General features: G+C 36.1%; 1 protein-coding gene across 4 annotated transcripts in view; it reads left to right on the forward strand.

Moving 5' to 3' along the window:
- Positions 1-18,759, forward strand: part of TOGARAM1 (TOG array regulator of axonemal microtubules 1) — an 80,773-nt gene that overhangs the window by 37,065 nt on the left and 24,949 nt on the right. For all 4 annotated transcript variants that reach the window (XR_016392171.1, XM_089907654.1, XM_022570661.3 and 1 more), the window contains exons 8-12: positions 61-213; positions 10,994-11,092; positions 13,153-13,325; positions 13,811-13,955; positions 17,661-17,814. Coding sequence is in view for 3 of the 4 variants with exons in the window: in XM_089907654.1 (XP_089763780.1) it covers positions 61-213; positions 10,994-11,092; positions 13,153-13,325; positions 13,811-13,955; positions 17,661-17,814 (724 nt within the window). In the remaining variant the exon portion in view is untranslated. The remainder of the gene's footprint in view (positions 1-60; positions 214-10,993; positions 11,093-13,152; positions 13,326-13,810; positions 13,956-17,660; positions 17,815-18,759) is intronic.

The following is an 18,759-nucleotide window of genomic DNA, read 5'->3' on the forward strand; positions in this document are numbered from 1 at the left end:
TGTACCTATGGTATTACATCATTCAAATAAATATTTTTATGTATTTTATTTATTTTATAGGGATTACAACATCCAATGTAAGCATAATTGGTCAACGTGTGAACTATGGGTTTGGATGTGGTGATTTTGAAGATGATAGGTCACATGACATTTCACCTAGTGTTTTAAAAATACAAAATAAGGAACACCCAAGACATTATAAGCATACAAAAGGTTAGTAAATTTCATAAGTTCATTTTTAAGATTCAGTGTCTCTCTGTAAGCATGCCAATAAAGAAAAACTAACTGAGGTCTCAGTTTTGAGATTTTTCTTCTTACCCTTCTGCTGCTGTGTTGTTGTTTGAATAATCTTGCCAAATAGGAGAACACATAGGTTCACATATTAATTTATGGTTTTGTCTGAGGAGCCAATGCAGGGAAGCTATTACCCAAGAGGTGAAAACTAGGGTTTCCCTGCTGACCTTTAACCCCAGGATACACACACGCATACCCACACATACAGACATTTTACCATTAAAATGCGACGGAGAAATCATGTGAACAAAAGACTCCCAGGTGCCTACTTAGGTTGTAACTATGGAGTAAAACTGGAAACAGGAATATAATTTCCCTGTGGTAGAACCTGGGAAGCTTCCTTGTTATCACTAACCATTGTTAATAATTTACATTCCTTTTTTTTTTTTTTAAACTTAGTAGCAAGCAGCACTTCTGTGACTGCTCTGTTTTTTTCAGAGATCCTATTTCAGCTGCATTTAAATTTTTTTCCTCAGGGTAGAGAGGAAGTGATTTTGTTTTGTTGTTGTTGTTGTTTTTTACTATTGGGGTATAGTTGCTTTACAATGTTGTGTTAGTTTCTGCTGTACAATGAAGTGAATCAGCTGTATGTATACATATATCCCCTTCCTCTTGGACCTCCCTCCCACCCATCTAGGTCGCCACAGAGCACCAAGCTGAGCTCCCTGTGCTATACAGCAGGTTCCCACTAGCTATCTGTTTTACACATGGTAGTGTATATATGTCGATCCCAATCTCCCAATTCATCCCACCACCCCTTCCTCCCTCCCCCATGTCCACACGTCCATTCTGTACATCTGCGTGTCTATTCCTGCCTTGCAAATAGGTTAATCTGTACCATTTTTTAGATTCCACATATATGCATTAATATATGGCATTTGTTTTTCTCTTTCTGACTTACTTCACTCTGTATGACACTCTAGGCCCATCCACCTCACTGCAGATAACTCAATTTCGTTCCTTTTTTATGGCTGAGTATATTCCATTGTATATATATACTGCATCTTCTTTATCCATTCATCTGTCAATGGACATTTAGGTTGCTTCCATGTCCTGGCTATTGTAAATAATGCTGCAGTGAACATTGGGGTGCATGTGTCTTTTCGAGTTATAGTTTTCTCCAGATATATGTCCAGGAGTGAGATTGCTGGATCATATGGTAGCTCTATTTTTAGCTTTTTAAGGAACCTCCATACTGTTCTCCATTGTGGCTGTATCAATTTACATTCCCACCAACAGTGCAAGGGGTTCCCTTTTCTCCACACCTTCTCCAGCATTTATTGTTTTTTTGATATTGAGCTGCATGAGCTCTTTGTATATTTTTTGAGATTAATCCATTGTCAGTTGCTTCATTTGCAAATATTTTCTCCCCTTCTGAGGGTTGTCTTTTCGTCTCGTTTATGGTTTTCTTTGCTGTGCAAAAGCTTTTAAGTTTCATTAGGTCCCATTTGTTTATTTTTGTTTTTAGTTTTGTTATTCTAGGAGGTGGGTCAAAAAACAAAGAGGGAGTGATTTTGAAGGGTATAAATATTTCAATAGAGTAAATAGAAGTCACCTGTATTTAAGCATTGTGGCCTACCAGTAAAGGTAAGGAGCTGTCATTTTTTTGTGTGTAGCAATCTTGGTTATCGTAAGGTCAAATGCTCTTGTTTCTGGTCACCTTAAGTCATACATGTGCAGGTAATCAGGCATTTTAGACATGTATATTTTTTGTGGAGCTAACACAAATTCAGTAAGAGGGAACTTGATTAGAAACCTTTTGTGTTTTGTTGTTGTTGTTTTTGGTTTTTTGGTAAATTTCTTAAAATTTAATCCTTAATATAATTCATAGTATCTGTTCTTTTTAGGAGAGATCATTTGTCCATTGTTTTTACAAAAGAGAATGACAGGGTTTTTTCATATTTACTTACATATTTTATTTCTTACATAAAAAAATCAAATGTAAAAATACTTTTCTTCCTAAAGGTAATATAATTTAATTGTTTTTAAATAATTGCTGAATATGTTCATTTACTGCCAGTGGCTTTTTTTGTTTTGGACAACAGACTCAAAAATATTTGTATCTTTGATCAATAGTTAATTCTATTCCAGAAAATTACTTCACACTCACACTTCCAACTCTAAACCAAACATATACTAGGTCTATCTGGCCAACAAGAATAAACATGTTCAAAACCAAACTTACCTTCCTTTCTGGACCTGCTCCTCCTCCTTTTTAATCTATTTTTATTAGCAGCATTACCATTTTCCCAGTTACGGAGACTTAAAACTTTACAGTCATCTTTTCTACTTCTCCTTATCCTCCAAGTTCAGGCAGTGACCAATCTTACCAATTCTTTTCAGTTTAATTTGGGCTTTCATTACTTCTTCCCTGGATAATTACAGTAGCCTTGTGATAAGACATTTTATCACTTATTTTCAGTTCTTTTTAATTAAGGCTACATACTCTTCCAGAATTATCTTTCTCTAAGGTACAGTCATCATCTCTTCCATACTCAAAACCTTGAGTGGTTTTCACAGAATAAATTTCCTACTCTGTAGCATAATTTTTAAGACCCTTAATAATCTTGCCTCAGCTTACCTTTCTTGAATTACCTCTCACTATACTTCTTTTCATGCCAAATGCTCTAGAATTCTTAATACTAGAAGTTTTCTTGGTTTGTATGTACAGTCTTCAATGATGCCCTTTCCTAATCTTAATGTGTCCAGATCATGTCTGTTTTTTGAATACTGGCTAAAAGCCATTTCTTTAGGAAGCTTTCCCCATGTTTCTGGTCTGGAGTAGTATAAGATAAAGTTAAGATACTGTCATCTTTATATGCCTATTATGCTTTGTATATAATGGTGTTCATGCCACATGTTAAATGAATGGAGTGGTGATGAGCCAACCAAAACTAATAGTGTGGCCTTGGGCACAATCAGACAAAACTTGCATCCTCAAATAATCAGGTTAAAGTAAATATTGAGTGCAGTGCTAAAAGGAATAAAAAAACCTTCCAAAAGAAATATTGGCAATGAGTGGCAAATGTGAATGGATTCCTTTTACAAGAAACTTCAGACTTTTTTAGGATTAGCTCTCAGAACCACCTCTTCTTCCTTTTCTCTGCTGGTTGTCCCTTTGAACCTGCCCATTTTCTAGCATATTAACCTGGAGCCCCAATTAATGATTTGAGAAAGTGATTAAGATGGATGCTTGGAGTGTTAGCAAACTAGATTCCATGAGTTAATATTTTCTCTTTCTCTGTTTGAATGAATGGGACAGAAATAACAACAAAAAAAGATTATATAAGGATAGTTCATATGCAAAAAATCTTTTAAGCATATTTTTTCTTTATATGTTAGAATTGAGATTTGAGCAATATTTCTTTCAGTAATTCTTTGCTTAGAAGAAACTGTAGGGTAAAAAGTAAAAGTAACATTAAAAATGATGTTATGATCGCTGCTCATTAATTATTTCCAGTTCTCCTTTTGGCTAATCAGCAGGAATACACTTCTCTGACCCTTTGCAGTTAGATGATCACATGAGTTTCTTTAACCAATGAAACGTAATCAGAAGTGACATGTGGGTAGAAGGGCTTTAGAACAGGTTCATGATTCTCTTTTCCCATCTTCCTCCTGCCACTATGATTCTGATGTTCTAGGTGATGAACCCTGGTCCTTGAGTAAGGATTATATGGAGCAGAACCTCTCCCCTGTTTCAAGAACGAATATTATATGATTGAAAAAAAAACCTTTGTTTTGTTAAGGTAAAAATAAAAACAACCAAAAAATGGTGTTATGTCAGCCTCTCTTATAAATGAAATTAAGCTACTTAAATATGTTTTTTATGTGTTTCCTCATGAGATTTGTCTAATTATCAATCATCTCTTAATAGTTTATGTATAGATTTTATGTTTGTGAACTACTGTGGAGCAAATAGTTCCATTTACTGAGATTTGTTTCTCTTTGTCACCAAACACTTTTTGGGACTACCTGATGTTTCTGTCAGTTGACCCTAAATTAATTATATTTTGCTTTCCATTTTTTCTGCCTTACAACATTCATCTAACATTTATTGAGCACCTACTATGTGCCAAGCACTGTACTAACGGTCTCTGGAAAAGAATGATAATCAAAACTAGACATAGGTGCTATTCCCATAGAGCTTACAGTCTAGTAGGAGAGAGGATAATTAAATAATCACAAACTGAGCTAGAAGTTAACCTAGGAAAGTACAGATTGCTATAAAATTGACTTGATCTGTTCCTGGGGGTTAGAAGCTTTCCTTCAAAGTTATCCTTTTGTTGGTTGATTATCATGTGGTGATTATTTTCTTGTATATCTTTTCCACTCTTTTTTGGCTGTGTCAGGTCTACATTGTTGCGCTTGGGCTTTCTCTAGTTGTGGCAAGTGGGGACTACTCTTCGTTGCGGTGCATGGGCTTCTCATTGCAGTGGCTTCTCGTTGCAGAGCATGAGCTCTAGGCATGCGGGCTTCAGTAATTGTGGCACGTGGGCTCAGTAGCTGTGACTCGCAGACTCTAGAGCACAGGCTCCGTAGTTGTGGCACACGGGCTTAGTTGCTCTGTGGCATGTGGGATCTTCCTGGACCAGGGCTCAAACCTATGGCCCCTGCATTGGCAGGAGGATTCTTAACCACTGCACCACCAGGGAAGTGCCATCTTTCCCACTCTTAACCTTGGCATGTATAAACTCCTTAAGTGTTTCAAGGTTTCTTTTCTCTCTAGTGCCTAGTCTGAGCTAGGTTTCTTTTTTTAATTGAAATATAGTTGATTTACAATATTGTATTAGTTTTACATATATAGCAAAGTGATTCAATTATATACATTTTTTCAGATTATTTTCCATTATAGGTTATTACAAGATATTGAATATAGTTCCCTGTGCTATAAAGTAGATCCTTGTTGCTTATCTATTTTATGTATAGTAGTGTGTGTATGTTAATCCCATACTCCTAGTTTATTCCTCCCTTCCCTCCCATTTCTATTTGGTAACCAGAAGTTTGTTTTCTATGTCTGTGAGTCTGTTTCTGTTTTGTATATGGATTCATTTATATTATTTTTTATATTCCACATATAATGATAGCATATAATATTTGTCTTTCTCTTTCTGACTTACTTAGTATGATATTCTCTAGATCAATCCATGTTGCTGCAAATGGCAATATTTCATTCTTTTTTATGGCTGAGTAATATTCCATTGTGTATGTGTATATATGTATGTATGTATACATATATATATATAATATATACATATACATCACATCTTCTTAAACCAGTCATCTGTTGATGGGCACTTGTGTTTTTTCCATGTCTTGACTATTGTAAATAGTGCTGCTGTGAACATTAGGGTGCATGTATCTTTTCAAAGTAGTGTTTTCATTTTTTTCTGGATATATACCCAGGAGCGGAATTGCTGGATCATGTAATAGTGTTTTCCATCATGGTTGCACCAATTTACAGTCCCACCAACAATGTACAAGTGTTCTCTTTTCTCCACCTCCTCTCCAGTATTTATTACTTGTAGACTTTGATGGTAGCCATTTTGACCGGTACCTCGTTGTGATTTTGATTTGCATTTCTCTGATACTTAGCAATGTTGAGCATCTTTTCATGTGCCCGTTGGCCATCTGTATGTCTACTTTGGAGACATGTCTGTTTAGGTCTTCTGCCCATTTTTTGAGTTTGTTTTTCTGATACTGAATTTTATGAGCTATTTGTATATTTTGGATATTAACCCTTGTTGGTCACATCAATTGCAAATATTTCCTGTGATTCCCTAGGTTGTCTTTTCATCTTGTTTACGGTTTCCTTTGCTATGCAAAAGCTTTTAAGTTTGATTAGGTCCCATTTGTTTATTTTTGCTTTTATTTCTTTTGCCTTGGGAGACTGATCTAAGAAAACATTAGTACAATTTATGTTTGAGAATGTTTTGCCTGTGTACTGTTCTAGAAGTTTTATGGTGTCATGTCTTACATTTAGGTCTTTATGGGTTTATTTTTGAATATGGTGTGAGGTAGTGTTCTAATTTCATTAATTTACATGTAGCTGTACAGCTTTTCCAACACCACTTGCTGAAGAGACTGAGAACTTCTCAAACATAGAGAAGGAAACAGATATCCAGGTGCAGGAAACACAGAGGGTCCCAAACAAGATGAATCCAAACACCCACACCAAGACATATAATTAACGTGGAAAGAGTTAAGGAAAGGATTCTAAAGACAGCAAGAGAAAAACAAAGAGTCAAAGAGTCAGTTACAGGGGAATCTCCATAAGGCTATCAGCTAATTTCTCTGCAGAAACTTTGCAGTCCGCAAGGGGGTGGCATGATATATTCAAAGTCCTGAAAGGGAAAAACCTACAACCTAGGATACTCTACCCAGCAAGTTTATCACACAAATCAAAAACATACATAGATTCACAAAAACCAAAAAGAAAGGAACTCCAACATAATACACAATCATCAAACCACAAAAGGAAGAAATGAACAAAGAAGAACTACAGAATCAACTGGGAAACAAGGTTTAAAATGGCAATAAGTACATACCTATTAACAATCACTTTAAATATCAATGGACTAAATACTCCGATCAAAAGACAATGGGGGCTTCCCTGGTGGCGCAGTAGTTGAGAGTCCGCCTGCTGATGCAGGGGACATGGGTTCGTGCGCCAGTCCGGGAAGATCCCACATGCCGCGGAGCGGCTGGGCCTGTGAGCCATGGCTGCTGAGCCTGCGCGTCCGGAGCCTGTGCTCCGCAACGGAAGAGGCCACAACAGTGAGAGGCCTGCGTACCGCAAAAAAAAAAAAAAAAAAAAAGACTGAATGGCAGACTGGATAAAAACACAAGAACCTACAATATGCTGCCTACAAGAGACTCACGTTAGGGCAAAGAACACATACAGATTGAAAGTGAGGGGATGGAAAAAGGTATTTTATGCAGATGGAAATAACAAGAAAGTGGGAGTAGCAATACTCGTATCAGACAAAATAGACTTTTTTTTTCTTTTTTTTAATAAATCTTTGTTGGAGTATAATTGCTTCACAGTACTGTGTTAGTTTTTGTTGCACAACAAAGCAAATCAGCCATATGCATACACATGTCCCCATATCCCCTCCCTCATGAGCCTCCCTCCCATCCTCCCTAACCCACCCCTCTAGATCATCGCATAACACCGAGCTGATCTCCCTGTGCTATGCTGCTGCTTCCCACCAGCCAACTATTCTACATTCAGTAGTGTATGTATGTCGATGCTATTCTCACTTCACCCCAGGTTTGCCCTCCCACCCCATGTTCTCAAGTCCATTTTCTAAAGACAAAATAGACTTTAAAACAAAGTTCATAAAGAAAGACAAAGAAGGACATTATATCACGATAAAAGGATCAATACAAGAAGAGGATATTATTCTCATTAACATATATGTACTCAGTATAGGAGCACCTAAATACACTATATAAAACAAATACTAACAGACATGAAGAGAGAAACTGACAGGAATACAATAATACTAGGAGACTTTTAACACCCCACTGACATCAATGGACAGATTTCCAGACAGAAAGTCAATAAGGGAACAGAGATCCTAAGTGATGCAATAGACCAGTTGGACTTAATTGATATCTATAGGACACTACATTGATAAAACCCAGAATACACATTCTTTTCAAGTGCCCATGGAACATTCTCTGCAATAGATGACATACTAGGTCACCAAACAAGCCTCAACAAATTTAGGAGGATAGAAATTATTTCAAGCATCTTTTCTAACCACAATAGTATGAAACTGTAGAAATCAGCCACAGAAAGAAAAATAAGAAAAAAACCCATCACATGGATACTAAGCAACATGGTAGTAAAAAACCAGTGGGTAAACGATGAAACCAAGGAGGAAATCAGAAAATACCTCAAGACAAGTGACAATGAAAATACAGCTTTACAAAATCTGTGGGATATAGCAAAAGCATTTCTAAGAGGGAAGTTTATAGCGATACAGACATTCCTCAAGAAACAAGAAAAATCTCAAATAAACAACCTAACCTACCACCTAAAAGAACTAGAAGAAGAAAGACAAACAAAACCCAAAGCCAGCAGAAGGAAGGAAATAAATATCAGAGAGGAAATAAATAGAGATCAAAAAAAAGATCAATAAAACCAAGAGCTGTTTTTTCTGTTTGTTTGTTTTTAAGATAAACAAAATTGACAAACCTCTAGCCAGGCTCACCAAGAAGAAAAGAGAGAGGACCCCGAAAAAACATAAGAAGGTAAAGAGAAATAACAACTGATACCACAGAAATACAAAAACTCATGAGAATACTATGAAGAGTTATATGCCAACAAATTGGGCAAATTTTTAGAAATATACAGCCTGCCAAAATTTAGTCAAGAAGAAACATATTTTGAACAGACTGATCACTAGAAGTGAAATAGAATCTGTAATTTAAAAAGCTCTCTGCAAGCAAAAATCTCAGGCCAGACAGCTTCACTGGGAAATTCTACCAAACATACAAGACCTTACACCTATCCTTCTCAAACTATTCCAAAAGATTGAAGAGGAGGGAACACTCCCTAATTCATTCTATGAAGCCATCGTCACCCTGATACCAAAACCAGACAAAGACATTAAGAAAAGAAAAAAGAAAGAAAATTACAGATCAATATGTTTCATAAACATAGATGTACAAATCCTCAACAAAATATTAGCAAATATTTTGATTTGGTCCAGTGGTTAAGAATCCACCTTCTAATGCAGGGGACGTGGGTTTGATCCCTGGTCGGGGAACTAAGATCCCACATGCCGCGGGGCAGCTAAGCCCGTGTGCCACAGCTACTGAGCCCACACGCTCTAGAGCCCATGAGCCACAACTAGAGAGCCTGCTTGCTGCAACTACTGAGCCCGCGCACTCTGGAGCCCATGCGCCACAACTAGAGAGCCTTTGCGCCACAGCTACTGAGCCTGCACACTCTAGAGCCCACGTGCTGCAATGAAAGATCCCATGTGCTGCAGCAAAGATCCTGCGTGCCACAACTAAGACCCAATGCAGCCAAATCAATCAATCAATCAAAAAAAAAAACTTTCCAAAATATTAGCAAACTGAATCCAATGATACGTAAAAAGGATCATACATCACGATCAAGTTGGATTCATTTTAGGGTCACAAGGATGGTTCATCATAATAAATCAATCAATGTGATATATCAATACTACATCAACAGGAAGCCATATGATCATCTCAATAGATGCAGAAAAAGTATTTGATAAAATTCAGCATCCATCCATGGTAAAAACTCTCACCCAAGTGGGTATAGAGGGAACATACCTCAAAAGCCATTTACAGCAAACCCACAGCCAACATAATACTCAATGGTGAAAAGCTAAAAGCCTTCCCACTAAATTCAGGAACAAGACAAGGATACCTGCTCTCACCACTTCTATTGAGCATAGTATTGGAAGCAATCAGACAAGAAAAAGAAACAAAAGGTATCCAAATCGGAAGGGAGGTGGTGAAACTGTCCCTATTGGCAGATGACATGATACTCTATATAGAGACCCCTAAAGACTCCACACAAAAATTATTAGAACTAATAGATGAATTCAGCAAGGTAGCAGGATACAAGATTAATATACAGAAATCTGTTACATTTTTTTACAGTAACAATGAAATATCAGAAAGAAGGTTAAAAAAAAATCCCATTTAAAATCACGTCAAAAAAAAAATACTGGACTTCCCTGGTGGTTCAGTGGTTAAGACTCTGCACTCCCAATGCAGGCGGCATGAGTTCGATCACTGGGGGGGGAACTAAGATCCCACATGCCTCATGGTGTGGCAAAATGAAGAAATGAAATGAGTGAAAAACCTATATGCCGAAGACTCCAAAACATTGATAAAGGAAATTGATGATGATTTTAAGAAATGGAAAGCTATCCCGTGCTCTTGGATTGGAAGAGTTAATGTTTAAAAGTTAATACTACCCAAAGCAAACTATACAGATTTAATGTGATCCCTATCAAAATACGCATGGCATTATTCACAGAACTAGAACAATAATACTAAAATTTATATGGAATCACAAAACACCCAGAATTGCCAAAGCAGTCCTGAGGAAAAAAGAATGAAGCTGGAGGCATATCCCTTTGAGACTTCAAACAATACTGCAGCACTACAGTAATCAAAACAGCGTGGTATTTGCACAAAAACAGACATATAGATCAATGGCACAGAATAGAGAGCTCAGAAGTAAACCCATGCACCTACAGTCAATTAATCTATGACAAAGGAGGCAAGAATATACAATGGACAAACCAGGTATTCTAATTATAAATATTTATTGAGTTGGGCTTCCCTGGTGGCGCAGTGGTTGAGAGTCCGCCTGCTGATGCAGAGGACACAGGTTCATGCCCCGGTCCAGGAAGATCCCACATGCCGTGTAGCGGCTGGGCCTGTGAGCCAAGGCCTCTGAGCCTGCGTGTCCAGAGCCTGTGCTCCGCAACGGGAGATTTCACAACAGTGAGAGGCCTGCGTACCGCAAAAACAAAAAATAAATAAATAAAAAAAAATTTATTGAGTTAATGAACATGCGTAAATATATAAATTGTAAATTCTTTGCATGAAGTTAGTTTTCAGTTTTAAAAGATCATGTTATGATATTCTGAAATACTATATAAATATGTATTTTTTAATGTGAGTTTTTTTGTTTCTTTAGGATTTACAGGGTCATCATCAAATTTCCACCAAATTTCCAGTTTCGACTTTATGTCTACAAATACCTTATCAGAAGACTCAGTAGTAGTTGTTGGAAAAGGTATTTCAAAGTTTTTTAGCTTTTAATTGAATATGTTCTTCACATATAAGCAAAGCATATCAATAAAGAATAGAGAAGAGTGTGATTCAGGTGCTGAATAGAACTTTCTTTTTAAAATATTGTGAAATTGAAAGAATTAAAAGTGAATACGTAACATGACATTTCTATCCTCTAATGAAACAACAGTAAATTCATGTCAGTAATTTTCAGAGGTGTATTATGTGACAGTTGGGGTTTAGGTACTTCTAAGACACTTTTAGGATAGCTTAGAGCATTTTACCACAGTTTAAATTCAAATAGTAGTCCTTATTGATCGACTTTGTAATCAATATAAATTAATATAATTGTATTGTCTCCCATGCAAAGACTAGACAAATCTTAATTAATATCTCTTATATATTTTAGGGGAGTTAGGAAACCTTTGAACAACATATTTGCAAATATCCTTTAAAACTAGTATTTTTTTCCCCCAACTTTATTGAGGTATAATTGACAAATAAAATTGTAAGATATTTAAAGTGTACAGTGTGATGATTTGATATCCATATACATTGTGAAAGGATTTCCCCATCAAGTTCATTAACACAACCCAGCTAGATTCCTTTTTAATTTTTTAATTAAATTTTATTTTTAAATTAAATTAAAATTAATTTAAGCTAAAATTTAATTTAAATTTCAATTTAATTTTAGTTTAATTTTAATTTCAATTCTAGTTGAAAAACTAGAATATGATGATAGACATTGAGGGTGTACATCTTATTTTTGGTAAATAGAATGAAATGCTCAGAAAGCTTTCCTAACTTCTTTGCTTGATAGAGTCTTATTAAGTTAAATTAAGACCCTCCTCAGGGCTTCCCTGGTGGCACAGTGGTTAAGAATCCACCTGCCAACACAGGGGACATGGGTTCAAGCCCTGGTCCGGGAAGATCCCACATGCTGCAGAGCAACTAAGCCCATGCACCACAACTACTGAGCTTGCGCTCTAGAGCCCACGAGCCACAACTACTGAGCCCATGTGCCACAACTACTGAAGTCTGCGCGCCTAGAGCCCGTGCTCTGCAGCAAAAGAAGCCACCGCAATGAGAAGCCCACACACTGCAACGAAGAGTAGCCCCCGCTCGGGCTTCCCTGGTGGCGCAGTGGTTGAGAATCTGCCTGCTAATGCAGGGGACACGGGTTCAAGCCCTGGTCTGGGAGGATCCCACATGCCACGGAGCATCTAGACCCATGAGCCACAACTGCTGAGCCTGTGTGTCTGGAGCCTGTGCTCTGCAACAAGAGAGGCCGCGATAGTGAGAGGCCCGCACACCACGATGAAGAGTGGCCCCCGCTTGCCACAACTAGAGAAAGCCCTTGCACAGAAACGAAGACCCAACACAGCAAAACTAAATAAAATAAATTAATAAACTCCTACCCCCAACATCTTCTTTAAAAAAAAAAAAAAGAGTAGCCCCCACTCGCTGCAACTAGAGAAAGCCCACACGCAGCAACAAAGACGCAACGCAGACAAAAATAAATAAATAAATAAATTTAAAAAAGAAATATATAATAAAAAATAAAAGTCCCTCCTCAGATAGGCTCCAACCTACCCTTGTAAACTTATTTTCTGTTTTTCCTCTATTTGCCTTGTGCCCAACCAAACTTATTCACTCCACATACATGCTTTCTACTTGTTCAGCTCTGCTTATGAGCATCCCATCTCATAGGACGTCCTCCCCTCCTTCCTCACTTGTCTATCCAAATTCTTTGTGTCTTCTAATCCCAGCTCAAATCCTTGCTCTTTGAAACCATCTTAAACCCCCAGCTCACCCAACCGTTCTTTCTTGTGAACTCAGAACTTACAATATGGTGTTCTCATTTGATATTATCATGAAATGTCTTGTGGTACCTCATATTATCATCCTGTTAGAGTGTTTTTATATTTTGTGATTATTTAACATGTTTTTCTTATTAACTATATCGTATACTTCTTGAAGACAAGAGCCTTGTCTTAAAACTTTGCTGTCCAGCGTAACATCACATAAATACTTAATGACAGTTTGATGGTTGGTTGCTTTCAGGGGTATTTGGAAGTCCAGTCCCAGCACCAGCAACCTGCAGCCAATCAGTGATATCTTCTGTGGAAAATGGGGATACGTTTTCAGTTAAAAGTACTGAACCACCATCAGGGATTTATGGAAGAGCAGTCCAGCAGAGTATTCCATCATGTGTTGATGTTGAGAATGAAAAAGATGTAAGGTTATTTACTAATTATTAGGATAAATTCAGTGATGCATCATTGTTTTGTGTATATCAGATTTGGGGTAGTGAAAGTGTTTTGATTAAATTTTTTTAAATCTCAGTGTAATTGAAATTCCTGAACTTTAATCATTTAAATGATAGGTTATTCTCCTTTCCCACCAAATATGCTGTCATTCTGGCGTAAAGTATCTAGTGTACTTTATGCTCTACATGTACTTTATATACATATATGTATGTGTATGTATATATTCAACAATTTCCTAAGATATCCTCAGGGAGTAACAAACTAGTATCTTCAGGCACAAATTTATTTGGAGATTAGCACTAGGTAATTCTATTCAGTTTTAGAATTACTGAAATAAGGACTAAGAAATGTATAGTTTATTTTGTGTAGCTTACAGTTGTCTAAGATGAAGATAGTTATTTTAAATGTCAGACTCCCTGAATGATTTCAGATATTTCAACTTTTTCGGGCAGATTAAAGTTTCTATTTCAAAATCTACTTATGACAAGATGAGACAAAAGAGAAAAGAGGAAAAAGAACTTTTTGACATTAAAGATTGTGAGAAGAATCCTTGGGAACGAATGAAACATACAGGAACTGAGAAAATGGCATCTGAAAGTAAGTGGAATTTAACATTTGCTGTGGTCTTATTTAACTCGTAATATTCTAAAACTAATGTACTATAGTTTAACTGAGGTTGATATATGGCTAATAGTGGAATATGTTGAAATACAACACTGAAATTTGAAAGACCCAGTTACTTCTAACTATTGTAATAAATACTGTTTCTTATAAAAAGGAAGCTAATTGATTGTTTTTCTCCCTTCTAGACTTAAATATTTTGGGGGATGAGGTGGGAATATGAAAAAAATGAAAGTTCTCCTTTAGAAAACATTGCCTTCAGCCCTCCATTGAAAAAAAGAGGCCAGTTTAAAAAGGTCACCATCTTTAGTGTTTTCAGAGTCAGGTAAGGTATGTTTAAATATAGGGAGTAATGTCACAAATGCTTATTTAAGTTGAAGAGACCACATGTGGTTCAATGCATTTTGTGATGGAAAAAACACTAAACCAGTAGGAGTCAGTAGACAGACCTGGCTTCTTTAATATTAGTTCTGCCTTTTAATTAGCTTTGTGACCTGAAAAAAGGCCTCTATTTTCTGGCCATGTAAAATATCTAAACTATCTGAAAGGTCCAGATTATCTCAAAGATCTCGTCTTTGTTCCCTGCAAAATATTCTTGTTTCACTGAGGGTAGTATTCCATTTTATAGCTAAGGTAACTGAGATTGTGAAGCTGGTCTATTAGATCATGATAAAAAAAAATCATTGCATTCATCATTTATTCAGCTAGTCATTGAGTACTTAATAGGTTCTATACCTGGTCAAGATTAAGCTCCATGTTTCCTGTGCTATTTTAAAAAATATTGAATAGGTCTTAGGTATAGCAGCAGCTAGGAAAATCAGAAATTGAAATGAAAAATTGTGTGAACTATAATAAACATTAAAAATTACTGCTTATGGGCTTCCCTGGTGGCGCAGTGGTTGAGAGTCCGCCTGCCGTTGCAGGGGACACGGGTTCGTGCCCCAGTCCAGGAAGATCCCACATGCCGCGGAGCGGCTGGGCCCGTGGGGCATGGGCGCTGAGCCTGTGCTCCGCAACGGGAGAGGCCACAGCAGTGAGAGGCCTGTGTACCACAAAAAAAAAAAAAAAAAAAAAAATTACTGCTTATTATTTTTGTTATTTTTTTTCCTAAGGAATAAACTGTATAAGCTATAACAAACATTCTTAAATTGATGTTGGGTCTGAAGTCTAGGTGTGAACAAAACCCAAGAAGTATAGAAAACATAAATTTATAAATGTGATCTTAGGCAACATACTTAACCTCTCCCAAAGATAAATATAAAAGAGAATTGAGCTAGATGAATGTTTGCAATTCTTCCTAGCTTGTATTTCTTTTAATAATGCAGGAAGTGTAGAAAACGTTTTAAAAATTCTGTATCCTCAAAGTTAGTAATTATTAGAGAGTATGCCTGATGAGAGGTGTTGGCCTGTAAAATTACTGGTTAAACACGGCCCTGAGTACCAGTTAAATCTAGGCATTTGTGACATTTAAGCCTATTTTCAGCATACTTAAATAGTTTCACTAATTATTACTGTCATAGAATCTAGGGGGAGAAAAACCCACAAAACTTCTTACCTAAGTCAGTAGTTAACAGTAGGAATAGAAGTACAAATAGTAGCAAATAATACAAAGAGTAGCAAATCATAAATTGTTTCATATTCATTCTTGCTAGAGACATCAACTAATTTTGTGATTTTTTCTCACCTATAATATAGGCTTTGCAGATTTTATTTCTAAGCAGTATAAGGAGAGTGCTTCCTTGAAATCATGCTTATATTTTGAACGAAGAATATGCTTACAAGATAACTACAAACAGTGAGAGTAACCTTTTAGAGACTTGCCACAACACTTTTATTGTATTTTATAAAAGTAGCAGGCTTCAGGAGGGGACGTTTAAACAAAAAACCCTTAATTGGGGCAGCACTGCTTTAGATTGATACTCTGTACACCTCCTTTTCCAGAGTAGTATTTGTTTTGTTTTGTTTTTTCACTTTTTTCAGGTAAAAACAGTAGCAATAGTGGTATAACCCCAAGGTTGATAACTTGGTGTTTACCTGCATCTCTTCCTAATGAATTATTCTCTCATGAGAATGGAGGTGGAGTAGATATAGAGAGGGAATCCTTAAAACTTTAGCAACAGTTTCTTCACCTGTAATGTAGGAATAGTAGTAACCATCACATAGGGTTGTTGAATGAATCAAATGGGATAATGTAAACATGTGAAGCACTTAGCACAATGCAGGCAAGATGTCAATAAATGACAGTTAGTAGTGCTATTTTGTATTTGCTATTCTTTCTGGATTGTAAAATTCCAAAGTTGAGTTTTGTGTTTTGTTTTTTTTTAATACATGTCAGTCTTACATATGAAACCTAATGAGGGTGCATCTGAATCATCAAAAAAAATTAATGATGTCTATTTATCATATTCATTAATTGTCATATAATTTTCTTCATATGTGATTTACTCTAAAAAAAACTGGTACAAGTTTATCACTACAATAATCCAGAATACCATATTCATCTTTTTGCATGTCTCTTCTCATCGGGTATGTGATAAAGTTTGGAAAGCAGGGATTCTGTCTTAGACCTCTTTGTATAAAATCTAGGGTGATAGTAGACCTAGATGAAAGTCCTGCCTTTGCCACTCATTAGCATTGAGACCTTGAATACATTTCTTAGCCTCTGTAAAACTCAGTTATTTTCTCTCGGTTGCAAATTAGAGATAATGAGAATATCCATCACCTTTGTTGAGAGAATTAAATGTAGTAAAGTTTGTAAAGTCTTTATCACAACATCTAACACAAAGTATTTAATAAGTGTTAACTAATATCATTAATATCTTGTTGTCTTTGGATTTTCATTGCATCTGAATATGTAATTAATATACAGCATCAAGTGTAATTTCTTATATTTGTGTATCTCATGTGTTTCATCTAACATTTTCTTAAGAACAGCATGGTTGATAAATACTTTTTATTATAGTCGTTTTCTAGTGCTTAATATTACCTTTTTAAAATTATCTCTTAACATGAAAAAATAACTAACCTTTATCCATTTACAAAAACCATTACACATTCTATTTTATCTTTCTGGTCTATTCCGTTCTAACACCTTCACTGCATGTGTCTTACATTATGCAGTGCCCTCAAGGTATTACCCTGAGCACTCAGATGATTTGTTTCCCCAATATCTAGGGCAATGCCTTACATCTAGAAAATGGAAAGTAAATGTTTGATTATGGAAGAAACATCGACCACGTTACTACACATGGTAGTATACCATTTTTAGTATACCATTAATTCAATAACTATAGCAAAAATTGGTAATTTATATACAGTTGTCACAAAGCTTCATTTCTGTTATCGTTTGTACAGTGAAACAGGTATATATCCACATGTTTTTACAAAATGGGATCATATGCTTCTTACTGACTTTTAGCTCTTAAAGCTAGACTTTGTTATATGACTCATGACTGCAAAACCACTTATATACTTACAGTAAATGTAATTTAATAATTTTGTACATAAAAAGTATAGTTTTAAATAGCTTTGGTATCCAGGTATTACAATTTTGTTAGAGACTAAACTAATAGTTACTAGTTTCTATAAGAAATATTCATAGAGTCTATGGTCAGAATATTATTTGTACCCCTTTGTATCAGAGTTATTCGATGCTTTATTTAGTATGTTTCTTTGTTTTAGACGAAGCATCTCCTGGAGCCATTCCACAGTATAAAGAAAGGATGCCTTCTGTCACCCATAGTCCAGAAATAATGGATTCATCAGAACTACGGCCATTTTCCAAACCAGAAGTAGCACTGACAGAAGCTCTGAGGCTTTTAGCTGATGAGGATTGGTGAGTTCACCATCCTTAACTTAAAACTAAGCTGAGTTCCAAAAGTTTTCTGAAAATTTATTTTTAGAAACCTTGAAACATTTCCTATTAAAATAGTCTTAGGAATGATTATTTTACTTCTTAGGCAGTCTGAGTTTTTTCCAACTTATTAATGTAGCTGAACTCTGGTCCTAATAGCACTGTATTACCTGTTATATTATAACTTACATACCATAAGGACATAGTTAGCTTTATTATGGATTATGCAAACCTTTTGGTATTAAGTATAAATCTCATCATTTCTCCAAGTGTTTCTCTGTGAAATATATCCTATAAAAATCCTGAAAATACTTATCTGTTCCTACCACAGCTACAGCAGCCACCCAGCCAACCCAGCCAATAACTCAAAGGGAAAAAAAAGACAGTGGCATTCCACTTGCTTCAGCTGGAACATCTCTTGGCTCCCCTTGTCCTATTTCCTCCCCTATTCAATCTTCAATCTCTCTCTGCATCCACCTCCTATACCTCATCATCAGTTTTGCTTCTTTTCTAGATTCATATTCATCAACACAAAAATGTGCTATAATATTTCCTGTTTTTAAAACTCCTTCCTAAACTGCACATCTTCTTCACATTTTCACATTTCTTTTCTCCCCCCTTTTTAGCAAAAGTCCTCAAAAAGGCTAATTCATTGTGTCTGCTTTTTCACCTTATGTTCTCTTCTCAACCTTCTTTGATTGGCTTTCAACCCTCCCCACTGTGACCGCCACTTCACTAAAACTGCAGAAGTGGCCATTTGCTAAATACTGGTCACTTATTAGTCCTCATCATACTTAGCCTCTCAGCATCATTTGACACAGTTGACACTCCCTTCTTCATATACTTTTTTTCATTTCACCCTGGAAAAATTTGAGACTCTTGGTTCTTTTCCTGCTTCAGTACTTAATGTTTGATTTCAAAATTGAG

This window comes from Delphinapterus leucas, chromosome 2 (assembly GCF_059928025.1).
Source record: "Delphinapterus leucas isolate spDelLeu-1000000601 "Yukka" chromosome 2, BTC_Dleu_Yukka2, whole genome shotgun sequence".
In the NCBI taxonomy this organism is placed as follows: domain Eukaryota; kingdom Metazoa; phylum Chordata; class Mammalia; order Artiodactyla; family Monodontidae; genus Delphinapterus; species Delphinapterus leucas.